Raw genomic sequence first — 16,653 nt, forward strand, 5'->3', positions numbered from 1 at the left:
CACCAATGCCACACCCAGCTCTACCCAACCTGTGATTGACACCTAATTAGTTTTGTTTTTGTTTTCTTCAAAAAAAATTAAGCATTTTTCCATTTTGGAATATTTTTGACAACAAATTTCCATCCAAATGATAACATTTTGCAAACATTTTCATTTTGATCACAAAGGTACTTTTCACTGGAAAAAAGATTTGATGGAAATTTTTCTACCAGCTCTAATTTCCACAAATAAAAGCACAGAGTTCAGTTCACTTTGGTCCATGGACTTGGATTATTCCTCTTCCCAAGTATCCAGACAGCTGCTAAACAATCATGAAAGTGTTCACCTATCCTGAAACATTCATAAGAACGGCCATACTGGGTCAGACCAAAGGTCCATCCAGCCCAGTATCCTGTCTGCCGACAGTGGCCAATGCCAGGTGCCCCAGAGGGAATGAACAGAACAGGTAATCATCAAGTGATCCGTCCCCTGTCACCCATTCCCAGCTTCTGGCAAACAGAGGCTAGGGACACCATCCCTGCCCATACTGCCTTTGGTGAGAGACCTTGTCAAAGGCTTTCTAAAAATCTAAATACACTATATCCACCAGATCCCCTTGTCCACATGGAATGTTATCGCTCCAGAAATATGTTACTTGTTTTCTCGTGTCAGGTGTTGCAGTCATCCATTACGGGAGGAGAACCACATACTATGCAACTAAGATGACCAACTGCACAACACAAGTAGTGTGTTGGCAGATGCTAGGCTTATGCGCTAGAACCCAGGACACCTTCCTAATTCTGCCTGTGACCTTGGGTGAATCACTCTACTTACCAGGGCCTCCTTTACCCCCTCCGACCCTTTGTCCATCTTGTCTATTTAGCCTATAAGCTCTTTGGGGCAGGGACTGTCTCTCACTGTGTTTATACAGCACTTGATGCAAAGGAGCGCCAATCTCAGTTGGGGCCCCTAGGTGCTCCTGTAATCCAAACAGCTCCTCAGAGGGTGAAAGTTAGTTGTGCAAACTATCAGGCAAATATTTACAAAGAGCAAATCCATTCAGAGGAAAATCAGGATTGGGATCACTAGCCCGAAAAAAGAGCTCAGCTCCTAACAAAGTAGTTCAAGCAGTTCTAATTAGGACAATCCCACACTCCCTGCTTCCGGTCTCTGACTCGTCTGGGTAAAACATGCTCCAGAGGAGGCTGGTGAGAGCGGAAGGGCCTGGCGAGAGGGAAGTATGTTCTGATCCCAGCTCACAGGCAGGGGTTTATGGATTCCAGGCCAGCATTTGTATCACCCGCAGCATTCCTGGAAATGGGCTCTAGAGTCTGGCCATCAGTCACCAAAGGCAGGGAATCAACTTGCTGGGACAGCGTTCCAGGCAGAGACAGGCATTGGAAGAGGCTTCTTTGTTGAGACGGTGGCTGTTAATTGGGTATTTATATGATAAATACCATGCAATGCCAAGACACTGACATGCCGAGTCCGCTGTCTTGCAAGGTGAAGTATGTCGGGTATTATAAATATAGGCTGCACAGGGTGATTTCTCTCCCATTGATGCCGATGACACAGGGATGCAACAATTTGAGTCTAACTGAGAAAATGGAGATGTAGCTGAGAGCTCCCATGCACATTCAAGAAGCTTTCTCCCAACTCACTGGCAGTGGTGTGCTCAGAGCCCCCAAATGCTGTGTGCGAGGTCAGGAGACACTGGCTGTTACCATCACTGATTTGGATTTCTCTTGATTTCAGGTCACTCCAGAAGGGTGAAGGATGCTGCACAGGGCCATCTTCCTCCTGTTCCTCCATTTAGTCATGTGCTCCATCTCTTCTCCTCTCTATCCAGCTCTCAGGTAGGCTCAAGCCCCTTAACTTCCTGCCTGCCCAAAGATTTCCCCCCATCCCTCTGACTTCACTCCTATTCTCTGGCCTGGGCATTTTGTGGATTTTTGTACCAGGCTCATGACACTGCAGGCAGGATTTTCCAAGTCCCCCCTCCCCCAGCTCTGACAGCAAATTCCATACTGTCCGGCAAAGCTCTCTGCTTTTTCAGTCTCCCCACCACCACAAGCTGTGGCAGTTCTTAATCCTGACTAGCAACATCCTCTGCTATTTCAGTCCAGGGCTCCAGGGCCCCCAGGCAACTCTGTCAGCTCACCTCACTCCTGACCTGCGGCACCCAGTGCTATTTCTGTCCTGATCTCTGCCCCTTGCCTGTAGCCCTGTCAGCTCACCTCAGTCCTGACCCACACCTCCTCCTGCTGTTTCCATCTGGAGTGCCTCCCACACATGGCTCTGGCAGTTCAAGTCAGTCGTGACCTGCAGCCCCCCCTGCTATACCGGGGCTGAACGTCTTCTGTGCCAACCCTGCAGGTTGTGCCAAGTTGTCTTGTTTAAACATTACTTTATGCTTCAGTGAGAACAAGCTTTTCCTCCTCCGCATTCCTCTGGCTGGGACGAGAAAGCGGAGCCTGCAATGTCTCCATGAGCAGCTGTTTACATGGCTATTATGGGACCCACAGCTTTCTGATTCATCTGGGTCCTTGGCTCACTGAAGACGCATGGCACAATGTAGAGTCCAGTATTCACACCCTGCCCACGCTTTGTTGATGGGCGTGCAGTCAGGAGGTGGTATAATGGACCATACTGGTTTGCTGTCATTGTTAACATACCTTGTGTCTGACAACATGAAGTGTAAACATAAGGCTTTTGAGGAGAAAACTGGATGCAGTCAAAACAAGGGACAGCCAGGGTCAAACGCCCCAAACAGTTTTAAAGCTAAGTATGTAAGTTCAGGGCTGGTGATAGCAGCCAGGGAAGTAGCCCTGGAGCCTAAGTCCTCTGTTTACTCACAGAACAAGTACACGAACAACAGCACAAGCAGCTTACCCACTCACTGCCACAGCAACAGACCCCAGGTCGACCTAGAGTTCAGAGTTCAGGCTCCACTGAGATGGCCAACTGGGGAACCAATGGGGTAGCAATAGACACTTGCTTGTACGGTGCTCCGATACCACAGGGCTGGGTGCAGGATAAAAATCCAGATAGAGCCAGTGGACAATGCCTAGAATCACAAGCTCCTACATATGAGCCAAACTGTCATCAGATAGTAATTGTTTTTTGTTGCTACCAAGCCATGCTGGATTTGAACTGGTGACCTAGAGTGGACTATCTCTATAGTTCATTAGCAGTTCCCCAAGTCATCAGGCAACATCTCTCTCTCACTCCTCTGACATTATTAAGGTTGTGAAGTCAAGCACTCAAAAGTTAGGGTTGCCAGTGTAGCTTTAACTTGGCCCCACTGTGCGTATTCATTAAGTGCTCACAAACTATTTTTTCCATGTTAGCTTCCTCCTATGGGCTTGCTGTCCAAGTCTCGATTGCTGTTCCCCCTACTCCCAACCTCTTCCACTCCTCCCACCCGGTCCCTTTGCCCAGCCAGTCCAAGTTCTCCCCCACACCAAACTTCTTGTCAGGGCCATCTCTCCTACCCCTGTTGAGCCCCTACGCCGGTTCCTAGTCCCAGTCCAAAGCCAGTGCCAGACTTCATCCATCTAGTCTCAGTCCCTGCCCCCATGTCCTCCACTGGTTCCCAGTCTCAATCTCCTTGCCCAGCTAGTTCATTTGTCTCCCCTACTCTCTTGCCCCAATCTACTCCTTCCCCCACCCCCAGTCTGGCTTTTGTCCCTTCTGCATTTGAATTGGACAGCTTCTTCCTCTGTGCTGGCTGGATGCCAGCAGGGGGATCACTGAAAACACACGAGAGATGGACTCCCTGCTCTCAGTCCCAGTGCCTGGCTGCACCCCAGCACCTGGGAGCAGCCATTACAGGAAAGGGAAAGTCCTTCTGAGCCCCGCATAGCCCTGGGCTGAAACAGGCTCAGCGCTCGCCAACACTTAAAATGCTACAGGGCACAGTTGCGCCATTGCAGCTGATCTGCTGCAGTGCTTCAGTGTAGACACTTCCTACAGCGATGGGAGGGATTCTCCCATTGGCGCAGGCAACTCTTCTCCCTGTGAGGTGGTAGCTGGGTGGATGGAAGAATTCTTCCATCGACCTAGCACTGCCTACACAGGGACTTAGCTCAGCTTAACTATCCACTCAGGAGTGTGGATTTTTCACACCTCTGACTGATGTAGTTAAACCAACCTAATTTTCTAGTGTAGACCAGGCCTCAGTCACTCTGTGGGGATGGCACATGGGCAGTCTGGTCATACACAGGAGCAGCGAGGGGCTGGAGCGTGCTTAGCGAGGACAATCTTTGGTGATTTTAGTTGCTTAAATCAAAGAGGTCTCTGATCATTTCCAAACCCCTGTTTTTCAAATGCTTATAACTTGGCCAACTTTGAGTGGATTTTTATGGGAAGGCAAAAGACACATCCCTGACACAAAGGCCACCCCCTTGCCAAATTTTGAGTCCCTGTTCCAAAGTACAGGGGTGCTAGGACACTTTAAAGGAAAGGTCTCACAAATTTTTTTACACAGGAAAACCACATTTTGCCCTAGCCTCTTCCTTGGAAATAGCTGAATTATTCTGGTTAAATTTTTCAAAACAATTCAGCCTGGCAAGGAAAATTTCAGCCTAAATGGTTGAAGTTTGGCAAAATTATAAAAAATTGAAAACTGGGTCTTATAATGGGCGGTGTTGAGCAACCATAATAATATAGATGGCACAGCCAGACTTTCCTTTAATTAAAAAGTTGTAAGTAAGGTTAACTGTCTTTGCTTCTTCTGTATTATTGTCCACTTGCATTGAAGTGAGAGGTATAGGAGCTTTGGTATTATATGGATTGAAGGGATGTACTAAGGCCTCCCTGTAATTCATTTAAGTATCTCTCTGCCACCTGTTGAAATTATCTTATTTTTGTAAGTTCACAAATCAGTATATCTATGAAACTGAGTGCAGTTGGACTCCGGAGCAAACATTCACATTTTCCCCATGGAAAATGCTTTAGGCTTTGCTTTCAAAAACTGGCACAGGGAGAACCCAATTGGCTATGTTTTGCCTGGTTATGTTGGCATTTTGGAGAGGGGGAACTGTCTGCTGCTTTGTGCCTGGGACTTCTATGTTTCTAATCTCGAAAGGTGCCTAGCATATTGGTATAAGTAGCATCTAGGCAGCTTCCAGATCTGGAGGACAGTAATAGAAAGACAACCTGTGCCGTCTCCCTGAGACAGGGAAGGGAAGAAAAGAGAGAATACAAGCCATACCGAGGTGAACCCAGCAAGTGCTACTTAAGGACTGCTGGTGGTTGGCCCAGTGGAGAAGGCTATGGTGATGGGGGTGGGGGTGGGGGAGATGGTGAGGATTGCAGTTTGGCTGTGCTCAGTGCGGCTGGCTCATTCTTACAGGTACAATCCACTGCCCATCTCTAGCAAGGCAGTGAGCTTTCAGCTACAGGATGGCAGTCCTGTGCAGAGCAACAATCTCTCTGTGGAGGAGCAGCAGCAAGAGGAGGAGGGTTTTCTAGCCAACCCCGCTGAAAAGAGGTAGGTGCCTCATTCTACAATCCCAACACACAAAGGGAGCCTCAGTTAACTTCTTCCTACACTGCAGCCCATGAGGGAAACAGCAAGAGGATTTGAGGGCACTTGAGGGTATTTTGCAGAAATTACCAGTGAGGATTGGGTTCTAGGTCTGATAGAAGTTTCTCCAGCCAAATTGTTTTTTGATGGAAAATTGGGTTTTTGATTAAAGTAAGTTTTTTGCAAAAATTGTCTGCTTTCTGTAGGAGATATTAAAAACCCAAACATTTGAAAATTGAAAAGCTTTCACCTGAAAATGGAAAAGTTTCATAGATTCACAGATATTAAGGTCAGAAGGGACCATTATGATCATCTAGTCTGACCTCCTGCACAATGCAGGCCACAGAATCTCACCCACCCACTCCTGCAATAAACCTCTCACCTATGTCTGAGCTATTGAAATCCTCAAATCATGGTTTAAAGACTTCAAGGTGCAGAGAATCCTCCAGCAAGTGACCCATGCCCCATGCTATAGCGGAAGGCAAAAAAACCCCAGGGCCCCTTCCAATATCCCCTGGAGGAAAATTCCTTCCCGACCCCAAATATGGCGATCAGCTGAACTTTGAGCATGTGAGCAAAATTCACCAGCCAGATACCCAGGAAAGAATTCTCTGTAGTAACTCAGATCCCACCCTATCTAACATCCCATCACAGGCCATTAGGCCTATTTACCATGAATAGTTAAAGATCAATTAATTGCCAAAATCATGTTATTCCATTCAATTTGGAAAGGCAGCTAAGGTGCCTCCTGGGAGTTGTAGTAGGGCTGCCTCTTGGTCTCACTCTCTACTGGACAACATACATCTCCCATGATGCACTGTGGTGACTCAGCAAGAAAGGAGATCATGGTGCATTATGGGAGATTTAGCTCAGCCACCAAGACCTGCCCACAGAAAAGAAAGGGGGCATAACGCACCTAAACGACAACTCCCACGAGACACTGCAGCACCATTTCCATAGAAATGTCCAGTCACCTCCTTTTTTTTTTTTTTTTTGGCAGGGAGGGGGCGGTTTTGGCCAAGGTTTTTCAGGTTTTAATATTTTGCCAAAAAGTCTAACCATTTTCCAGCCACCTTCATTGATTTCTCTAGCGGTTTAAACACACAGGAATCAAACTGAAAACAGCCATGCTCTGTGGCTCCCTGGACGGTGGCAACTTAGGTCAGGAACAGAATAATTTTAAGTCCAATTGAGGGAAGGGTAGGTAGGAAGCGTGTAATCATGCACACAGGAATTTGATCAAGATGCTTGGAATTATCACCCCAACTCTTGCCAGAAGTCCTACAGCATTTTTACTGAGCTGATGTGAGCAACAGCACAGTTGCACATTCCTGCTGATAGACATCACCAGCGGCACAGAGCTTGCTCCCAGCACACTGCCTCACTGGTCCAGCGCTAATGCAGGCAGATCTGAAAGTGCCGGTATCTTCCTTAAAAGGTCTCCCCCGCCTGGTGCTGACTCAACAAAACCTTGCTGTAGTGGATGAAGTCTGTGCTCATAGCCAGACAATGTGTAGTCAGCGGGCTGTGTTTTCTCTCCACTCTTTTAAGGCTGTCTCCCTACACCTGAGTCAATCACCTGGGGAAGGGGTTAACTCTTCCAACCTTTCCAAAGAGACAGTTATTGACCGATAGCAAAATGAGGCAAGATCAATACTCCTTTCCTGCCCTATTTCATGCAAGCAGCAATTCTGCAGAGCTCCAGGCATCTCTGGGAATTGTAGCAGCATCTGTTCACCTCCAAAACATTCACAAATTTATCCTCACAGCACCCCCATCAGGCACGGAAGTATAGTTAGTCCTGTTTAAGCAAGTGGGGGAACTGAGGCAGACAAGAGCCATGGGGTTGGGTTGGTGGATTCATCCCTGTCCTGGTGCAGAGCCAGGATGTGGGGACTGAGGGGGAGGCTTGCACCTCCCCTCTCCTGAGACTTCCGGGACCCAGATCCCAGTGAACATTAGAGCACCTCTGAGGGCTTCTCTGAAACTCATGTCCCAGCTGCATTCACTCCTAACGGTCCCATGGCATTGCTGGGGAATAGCCAGGGCATAAGAACATCCTAGCCACCCCCCACTTCCCCAGCCCAGCCTCCTCCCTGCCCCTCCCCCCACAAACTTTTAGGCCCTTTACAACATTTTTTATTTAAATGTGAAGCCACTTTTCCCCAGCAGTTCCTGATTGGTTGGTAGATTTTTCCTGCTGTTTCCATGTCAGGACTTTTTAAAAAACAATTGCTTTACTGCTGGAGAAAAAAAAAAAGTCAGATACTGGGATTCTGGGATGGTTGTTTGGCCCTTAATCAGCTCCCCTCTCAGCACTATCAGATGTGAATTTTTTTTGGTATTTTTGAAGTTGATTTCTTACCAAAAGGGTGGATTATCCAGGGTGTTTTATGCATCCAGCATCTGTCTCTCATCTTTAGGATGCAGCGCCATGCTGATGCCATATTCACTGACCACTACCGAAAGGTCCTGGGGCAGATCTCTGCCCGGAAGATCTTACAAACCATTATAGGCAAACGGCTGGGGTAAGACCACTTTTCCTGTTTGTCTATTGTTACCGAGTTGGGACTTTGTGTGTCACACCAGGCAATTTCTTCCATGCACACGGCTCAAGTAGAAACCTTTCCATCCAGTCTGATGGAATCATCATCTCTCCTAGTCACATTAATTTCTCACTGTTTCACCAGTACAAGAACAAGCCTCTTCCCCTTTGGTCTAAGAGAGCCCTGCATCCCCATATTTTGTAATGATCCCCACAATCACAGTTTTCTTTGGGCATTGTATTTAATCCTTTCCTTCCCAACCTATTAGCTTCAGGGTTATTCTTAACCTCCACCGCCTTAGGAACCAGCTAGAACCTTTGTGTGAAACATTAACTGCTATTGCTCACTGAAAGAAAAACTTGGCTTCACCCTGCCCCAAAGCAGGGAGGTGCGGGAAATCAAAATCCACATTGCTGCTCCCCCAGCTTTGACCACATACACTAGTGTTGCTAAACAAGACAGGAGACCCTTGTCAACTGCAGCTCATCATTGGTCTCCCACTCGACCAACCCCATTCCTACTCAAGAGACTGAGCAATGAGCTCAGTTATTTCATCTTAGCAATGGATGGGCAAATGATTTGCAAATCAGAAGTAAGATGCTGCAACAACCTGATCCATCAGGCAATAGCTAAGCCATCCCTGCAAGTGCAGCAGGTTCCCCATCCTTCCAGCAAGAGATGGAGAAACTGTTTGTAAAAAACCTGTCTGCAGAGAGCCATTCTAGCAGCCCATTCTTGTTCTTTGCATAACCGAAGCAGCGAACGCAGCCCAGGAGAAGGGGAGCATGAATTTTTGACCAGACGTCAGTCTGAGAGCATCTTGATGGACAGCCGCTACCACCAGCAGATGGTATTAAGGAATTTCTTGGGAGCCATATTGCATAATCAAAGGTAGGTAGAAAGCTTTACCTTGAAATGTAGGGCCCTATAATCCTAACCCCATTTCAGTCAACAGGAGTTTTGCTGTACACTTCAATGGGAGTGGGAATAGGTCCTTATTCCTATCTGACTTATGCGGGTGAAAAGATGGCAGTAGGTAATATTCCTCCAGTATATTCCTGGTCAGAATAAAGCTTCTACTGTGCATCAAAGCCTGCATCTTTCTTTCCAAAAAGCATAGCACAGCTGCACTGGGGGAAACTTGGATGGAGCCTCCCCTCTACAGCATGGCTGATACTAGTCCCGTACCTCATCAACTTGTCTCTTCTCCCAACTCTATTTTCTGAGAGCAATCACAATAGTGAGTTGCTTTCCACACAGAATTATGTCAGAACCTACCCAGCTCTCTCCTCTTATTCAGGCCTCAGGATGTCAACAGTGAGCATGTAGAGGACTTTACCAACACCCTGGCCAAGCTCATGAAACTGTAAATCTCTCTCCTTTCTCCCCACTGTGCTCTGGTGAGTACCAATCCCTAGCTGCTGAGCTCTGTGCAACATCCTGCTTTTGCAGTGCTCTGTAGTGGAAAAAGAAAGGCTTAAGACAAGCGTTACTGTGCAGATAGATGATTAAGCTTCCATCTCACCATGGACAGTGCCCACTGAAGGCAATGAGTGGTGAGTTCTTGTGTACGAAAAACATGGATTTAGAGCCTAACTTTAGTTTGAAAATGATGGCCATGAAGACTGGTACTGTTTAGAAGAACTGTTTCAAAATCAACTGCTTCCATGAATGGAGGGCTATAGCAAACTTGGGCACCCTCCTTACCCACCTCGCTTCCCTTCAATTCTTTCGCCTGACTTACTTACGTCTGACTCTTGCAGCCAAGTGATGACAGCTCTGGCGAGCCTGTGGTTGACGTCTCACACATTTGTTATGTCTTTACTCACAAACAGCTGCCTCATAATTTTCTTTTTTTCCCTTCCGCACAGGAGTCATTCAGAGATCATGGACCCAGCTGTAGAGTAAACAACCAACAGCAGCAAAGAGAAGATCCTGGACATGAACAGCTGTAATTCATGCATATTCTTCTTGGAACCTAGAGACTTTTCCTAAAGGAATAAGATTGTTTTAAAAGTTACTATGCCCAGGTTAATTTCAATCAGTCCTTAAATTAATTTCTCCCTACTTCCCTTCAGGTGTACTTGACCAAACAGATCTCTCACTGTTGTCTGCTACTGGTCTGTACCCTGGATAGGGCTACTCAATCCTGTGCACACCTCGCCCAGGGTAGAGATTTGATTATCTACAATCGCAACATAAAATTTTTGAATCAAATGCTATCGAAAAATCTGCTGAGTTACCGCTCTGTCTGAAAGTTTGTTCACTCAATAAACATGCAGGCTACTAAAAACTACTTTCTGGTATCCACATAGATTTAGTCTATACATTGATTTGACTCTTCCCCCTTATGGATACACGTCCAATGGAGATCAGACCAAGCATTACATGACTGCACACTAATGAACAATTTATTTTTTCTTAAGAAAACATACACATACACAATGTACTGGAAACAGCACTGGCCTCAAACATGGCTATTTTGTCCTGTCCAGAACTCTTGCAGCAGGGTTGAACTTACCAGCAAGTCCAGCCTGGGGTTGGTTTGGTATAAATGAGACTCCTGTGCATCATCAGAGGGGAATTTCAGATTGTACTGGTCAATATATTTTAACTTTCATGATGGAGCATTATTAATTCTACTCCTAACTCCATTGCAACATTATTTCCCACATTTAGGGTGATGTCTGTAGTACTCCTCACTGCCCTTTAGAAGGGGAAATATTTTAGTATGTTCCCCAGTGCCACAAAACCCCTCTCTACAGTGTCCGAGAGGCAGAACAAGAACATTATTCTGCTTCCTACTCTGGCATCATGACACTCCTACTACTACTGAAGTTATGCCTTCAGATGATATGTAAATAATTCCGGGTGGGTTTCGCTTTTCCATCATCACAGCAGAAATAAAAGTTGTTCTGAATAAAGCTGTCCAACAGCAAGTCAAGATTTCTCCTTGTCTCTTGAGATGTGCCTGTTTCTTGGTCATGAGCTACATTTTCTGTCCAATGCCCATTAAGGACCAGTGTTTGCCAACTGGTTTTGCAGAGGCTAATTCTAACAGCTGTGCTAGACTGTTAAAAGAGCACATGGTGGTATCTGCACTTGCCAACTCTAGGCACAGGTATAATTTTGTACATACGAGTGGAGATGAGGTCTTTGTAGAGGTCTCATTATATTAGACCTTTACCGAGGTCAAATTTGGGTTGGAGAATCTTTTCTCTGCTTTTCTTCATGGCCCTCTGCTCAGCACAGTTCATGAGGTGACATATGAAAATGGGGTCCAGCCTACATGCCTGAAAGCGAATGTTTATATCACACATGGACACGAAGAGCTAAATATCTAAAACTGGCTTCAACTCGGCCTCTAGTTTTGTGGGAACAATTTTTCCCTTCCAACTAATAGCAGCCACATTCCACTGCGGGCATTAATGGCAGACAGCTAAATTATCACCCACATGTGCAATCAAGGAGGTAGGAAGCTAAAGCCTATCAATCATCTGTTCCCAGTTATGGATGTAACTGATGGTGGATGCAAGTTTACATGTCCCATCTATAAATGTAGACGAGGACCACCCTGATCCTTGGTGTAGTTCCATGTAAGTCAGTTGAGGTACTACGGAGTGTTTCCTTGAGCCACCCTGCCCTCTGGTAGCTGAGTGTCTCCTGGACCCTTGGTCCTACAGCTGCAGCAATAGGCGACAGCTGCAAGAAGGGAAACTGAAGAGTTCAGGCAGAGTACTAACATTAAACAAACCATATATATTTTCAAAACAGAAAAGGTGTCTCTAAAAAAAAAAATAAATAAAAAAAAGCAGGGTTCAATTTATTCCTATGCTAGGAGTTGTCGATTGAAGAGGAAGGATGGAGGTAAAACTCCACCCAAACCTGTTTTCCAATTCCATGTTCTCACAAAAAGGTGAAGATAATGGAGCTAAAAGATCAGTGTGATAAGTCACGATGGGGGTGTGGATTGCTACGGCACCACTCAGTTATTTAAAAGCTTCTAACCTTTGGCCTTCCAGTGCACTCAGACTGGGCTCCAATGGCCCAGGAATATATAGCCAGAGTGGCTTAGTGTTTAACCAGTCCTTCAGACTTCAAAACAAATCCATCAGACATCGCTGTGTAACAGCCAGCGAGCCCACTGCAGACTCCTGATATTCATTTAATTTATCAGAAAAACACTCTCTCTCTCTCTCTCTCACTCACACACACACAGAGAAATTAACCTACTATAAAAAGACACAAAACAAAGAAATGACCCTTGAAGTGGCAAGGTCTGTACCCAGTATTGGAATGGAAACAGAGCTAGGCTAACAAAACTGCTGATGGCAGAGCTTTAGGCTGAACATCCCTCCCTGGAGTTTCATTGATGCTGCATGGGACCCATTAAAAATAATAATTGAGAGTAAAAGGGAGGCTGCACTTTAGTCTTCATGTTTCAGCACCATGGACAGTTTCTTCCCCAGTTTAGGCACAGAACTGGCTCTTGACTCTTGGTTCTAGGATCAGGGAATCTAACATTAATACAAACAAACAGAGGCTCTGTCTACACAGCCTTCCAGTGCAAGCAGCAGGACACTGGAATAGAATGGGGCGAGGCCAAGGAAGGACCTGAAAGCAAGTGCCAGGCAAACTGCAGGAGCAGCATCATGAAAAGATGCTTCACACAACAGTATGCCTTGCCTAGAATAAAGACATTATGGGCTAAGCAAAGCTAGTGAAAACGTGTTTCACTCTCAAACGGAACCCAATGTTACATCACAGCCTCTGAAGCAGCTGGGAATAAAACACTGAACCCTTCTTTCCTCTCATCATCCTCTTTATTCCACAAGGGGGGAAAATGTCAGAATTACAAAATTTGCATTGTCAGAATTTAAACACTTGGATTGGGGATGGGGGTGGGAGAGGGAGGGAAGAAAAGACATGGGCTTTGCTGGTTTAATTCCAAAATTGCTCAAAACAGCCACTAAAAACAAATGAGGGTAAACATTAAAAAAAGAAAAAAGTATAACCACAATTCTCTTGACTTCATAAAAAAAATTCTTTTCTGCCTTCCAACTTCTGGCCTTTGGACTGTTTCTTGGCCACTTTTCTGTATAGATTTGAGTTTTTTCCCTCCTATTTCATCCATTCTTCCAGTACTAATGTGTCCTGAAAGGAAAGAGAAATCCGAACAAAATTAACATTTTCAATGCAAGGTTGAAATTCCTTGCTCATTAAGTTTCCCATGCTCTTTTGAAGGAAGATACGGGATTTCTTTTTACATGGCAAAGATGTAATAAACCGTATCATAACATAGCAAGGCGGGGACAAACAGAAGGAACAATGAAATGTCCAGAAAACGCAAAGGTGGATTACTGGCAAATGGCAGAGGTGACCAACCTTGCAAAACAAAAACTGAATTAAAAAATGGTGGCTGAGTGCAAAGCTTTCAACAGGCTTTGCCCAATTCTTAAACTTACCAAGAAACTGCTGGTTTATGCAATTAGAATGAGTGGGTTTGGCTCTTAAAAGGAAGAATTAAAATGTCTTCTCCAAATTAACACCCACCTCCATGTGAACTGAAGAGTAAAGCCTTAGCCAAGAGAAATCTAACACATACATGACAAACCCATGTCCTGGGAAGGGACAAGACCCAAGGTGCTGCACACCTGCAGGATTCACTGACTTCAATTAGAGCTTTGGGTGCTCAGCACTTTTGCACGTACACCGAACTCTGTTACAGGAAAGTGCAAACTGATGCATTCTTGGAGTATCAGAGCAACCCTGGCTGTGGTTTTTGAGGGGCTGCATTTAGCTCTGGCTAAGGGAGAAGTGTTCAAAGGGGACACAGTGCCATTCCTTGCCTACTACACACTGGGGCACCAAGAATTTAATGTTACGAACATTCACCAGCCAGACAAACTGACACTAAGCTCACATATGGTCATCAAGCCAATACCTCTCTAGTTATATCAGCTTTTTTGTATGTGCAGTCCAAGGTTCAAAAGCACCCACGAGGGAGTGGAGAGGTTGTGATTGGGGTGTCTTGAAAGGGTCTGAAAAGGGACATGAGGCCAAATCTTCAATGTTGTGGACACTAAATGTACTCACGCACATATAACTGCCCTCACAAAGCACACTTGATACAGATCGGGCAATTACAAACGTAAACAGGAATTTGTACTCACAAGTAACAGTGCTTTGGTTTAAGGATACAGTTACCTGTGCCCATACTTTTGCACATAAAATTTAGTCCCCTCTTTGAAAATTTGAATCCTGGGTCCTAGTTATGTGTGCCTAGAGCACTGGGTAGGTACAACTGTATATACTTCAAAACAATCAAATAGAAGCTTGAGAACAGTGTATTCAACTTTCAACAGTGTATTCTGCAAGGGTTTCAATTCTATCAGATAAATGGTATCACAGTCTGATTCTCTCTCTTTTCTCACTCTCAGCCAGGAAAGAATGCACAGTGTAGGAGAAATGAAGGATATCACACAGGCACAGAAACAAGAGACACGCAGAAAGACCGGCAGCATGCTGGGCAGTCTGACCCCCACAGGACTATTGCATGGTAAATCCAACATGGACATGGTAAATGAGAACCTTCCCCACTCCAAATTAACAGCAGAAATGAAGGGCTTTATACTGGGAAAGTGATGTGGGGGAGATCTGAAAATGATTTCATATACGGAAGGGACTGACCTCTGATGCAGAAAGCCAGGAAGGGATTTTCATAGTTTTCTGGGAGTTTTGTTTTTTAATTGTATCTCCTTCCTCAAGGATGGCCATAGCTGAAGGGGGGACAGCGGACATGGGGGCCAGGGCTCTGAGGTGGCATGGAACATTCTCTCTTGCAGGTGCCTGGCTGGCTGGCTTTGGCTCACATGCTCCAGGTCTAACTGCTCGCCATGTGGGGTCAGGAAGGAATTTGGGTTTTTTCCCCACCTTCCTCTGCAGTGTGGAGGGCAAGTCACTTGGAGGATTATCTGGCTGTATCTTATTTATTTTCCTACCATTACATAGGCCATGAGCACTGGTGCACCTTGGTCCTGCCTGTGGCACATAACAGTCTAGTCTCCTGTGGGCTGTAATGCTTTGGCCTAATTTGGGTTGTTGGGTTTAGTGTGTGGGTGCTGGGAGGTGTTGGTGGTTTGTGATATACAGGCAGTCAACTAGATGTAGCAGTCCCTTCTGGCCATAAACTCTATGATGCCACAGTGGGAGCCATCAAATCTAGTCTGATTTGATACTTGTATAAATCACGGCTTGGGTCACAAGTCAAAAGAGGTGGGTGGTTTGGCCTTGCTGCTACTGGATATCTGATTACCCACTCCTCAAAGCCACACCCAGTTCAGCCTGACTGGCAGTCTCTGGTAAAGATGCCCAGGAATGAAATAGCAGAAACAGTGCAGGTCAGGACCAGGGAAATGACAGATGTGTGAGAGAAGTTTGTACAGCGAACACTTTCACTACACTCACCTCTAGACGACATTCTCCATTCACTTAGAGGCATGATAACCCCGCCACGCCCCTCCCGCCCCCCCGGTTTCCATGGTTAATTTAGCTTTTGTTTCATTGTTGTATAGAATCCTTAGGCCCACAATAAAAAATGCACGTGTGTTTGTATATGTATGTGTCACATAAACTTGGGAGAATGAAGGCTTCACACAGAAGTCATTTTCTCTTAATGCACGTAGATAACAGAACATTTAAAGACAGCTGTAATACACCCCCACCCCAGATTCAAAGCCGTACGTGACAGGTTGGAAAGCGGCTTCAGCTAAGATTTCTTTTGGCTGAGGAGCAAGCGAGCGATGAGAATGAAATGAAGCAGCCAGAATGCCTGGGAAAGGCAAATTCCAGAAGAGCCCTTACTTCTAGGAAGAGCAACCCCCTTTTACCGCAGTGTTCTATACTTTGCCAACCTACTGCTCTGTTCTGCAGCAATCCTGCCGAAAGGAGAGAGGGAAAAGATTCAGAGGACAGTGAGGAGGAGAGCAGCCCGGCTCCAGGAACTGGAGCAGATGAAAGAAAATGCAAAAAGTAAAACCAGGGCTTCCAATACCTTCAATAAAGACACAGGGGTGGGCCAAACATTACTGTTGCTACCTCTCCTGCGCGGCCCACACCAGGAGAGTGGCTTTGACTCAAAGTCTGTGTCAGATAGCCTATGTCAGATACTCAGAGCAATGGCTAACAACAAGGGTTACACTGGGGTGGTAGTAAGCCAACAAAAGATGCATTTTAGCAGCTTATTCTCATATGAGAACCTGAAGAGAGGCCACCTCCACCGTTAGGTGGAAGTACTATTTTAAAGTTGGCATTTTGGTAAAAGCTCTTATTTGTCATAACCAATGAAACTATATGGCTCAACATGGAGAGGCTGTTGAGAGGGGTAGGGAGTAAGCCATCCCCCATTTATCTGCTAACAGAAGCCCTGGTAGAGCTGAAACAGTCAGATAAGCTTCAATGAATCTCCTTTCCCTGATTCTCAAGATTTCTTAATATAGACACCAACAATTTCTGGTTTTACTTTTACCATTTATATTTATCGTCTTAGCAAGATGCAAACTTCAGACTAACAACTGAAATACAGGAATGACAAAATAC

General features: G+C 45.6%; 2 protein-coding genes across 5 annotated transcripts in view; one reads left to right on the plus strand and one right to left on the minus strand.

Annotated features, from left to right (window-relative positions):
- Positions 1–1,755: 1,755 nt before the first annotated feature.
- Positions 1,756–9,425, plus strand: GHRH (growth hormone releasing hormone). The gene is made up of 5 exons (XM_077832463.1): positions 1,756–1,835; positions 5,336–5,473; positions 7,933–8,037; positions 8,812–8,946; positions 9,356–9,425. The coding sequence occupies exons 1-5, from the start codon at positions 1,756–1,758 to the stop codon at positions 9,423–9,425; spliced, it is 528 nt and encodes a 175-aa protein (XP_077688589.1).
- A 3,431-nt stretch (positions 9,426–12,856) lies between these two features.
- Positions 12,857–16,653, minus strand: part of RPN2 (ribophorin II) — a 32,416-nt gene continuing 28,619 nt past the window's right edge. For 3 of the 4 annotated variants that reach the window (XM_077832045.1, XM_077832047.1, XM_077832046.1), the window contains exon 16: positions 12,857–13,209. In XM_077832045.1, the coding sequence (XP_077688171.1) occupies positions 13,025–13,209 (185 nt within the window). In that variant the 3' untranslated portion in view covers positions 12,857–13,024. The remainder of the gene's footprint in view (positions 13,210–16,653) is intronic. The other variant, XM_077832048.1, reaches the window with a different exon arrangement.

Source organism: Eretmochelys imbricata, chromosome 13, assembly GCF_965152235.1.
Source record: "Eretmochelys imbricata isolate rEreImb1 chromosome 13, rEreImb1.hap1, whole genome shotgun sequence".
Classification (NCBI taxonomy): Eukaryota; Metazoa; Chordata; order Testudines; family Cheloniidae; genus Eretmochelys; species Eretmochelys imbricata.

What these genes read in the sequence shown, in the direction of transcription:
- GHRH (XM_077832463.1), top strand. Translation starts at nt 1,756, where the DNA reads ATGCTGCACAGGGCCATCTTCCTCCTGTTCCTCCATTTAGTCATGTGC. An exon ending in CCTCTCTATCCAGCTCTCAG is followed by an intron (nt 1,836 to 5,335) that starts GTAGGCTCAAGC and finishes TCATTCTTACAG; the next exon opens with GTACAATCCACTGCCCATCT. An exon ending in GCCATATTGCATAATCAAAG is followed by an intron (nt 8,947 to 9,355) that starts GTAGGTAGAAAG and finishes CCTCTTATTCAG; the next exon opens with GCCTCAGGATGTCAACAGTG.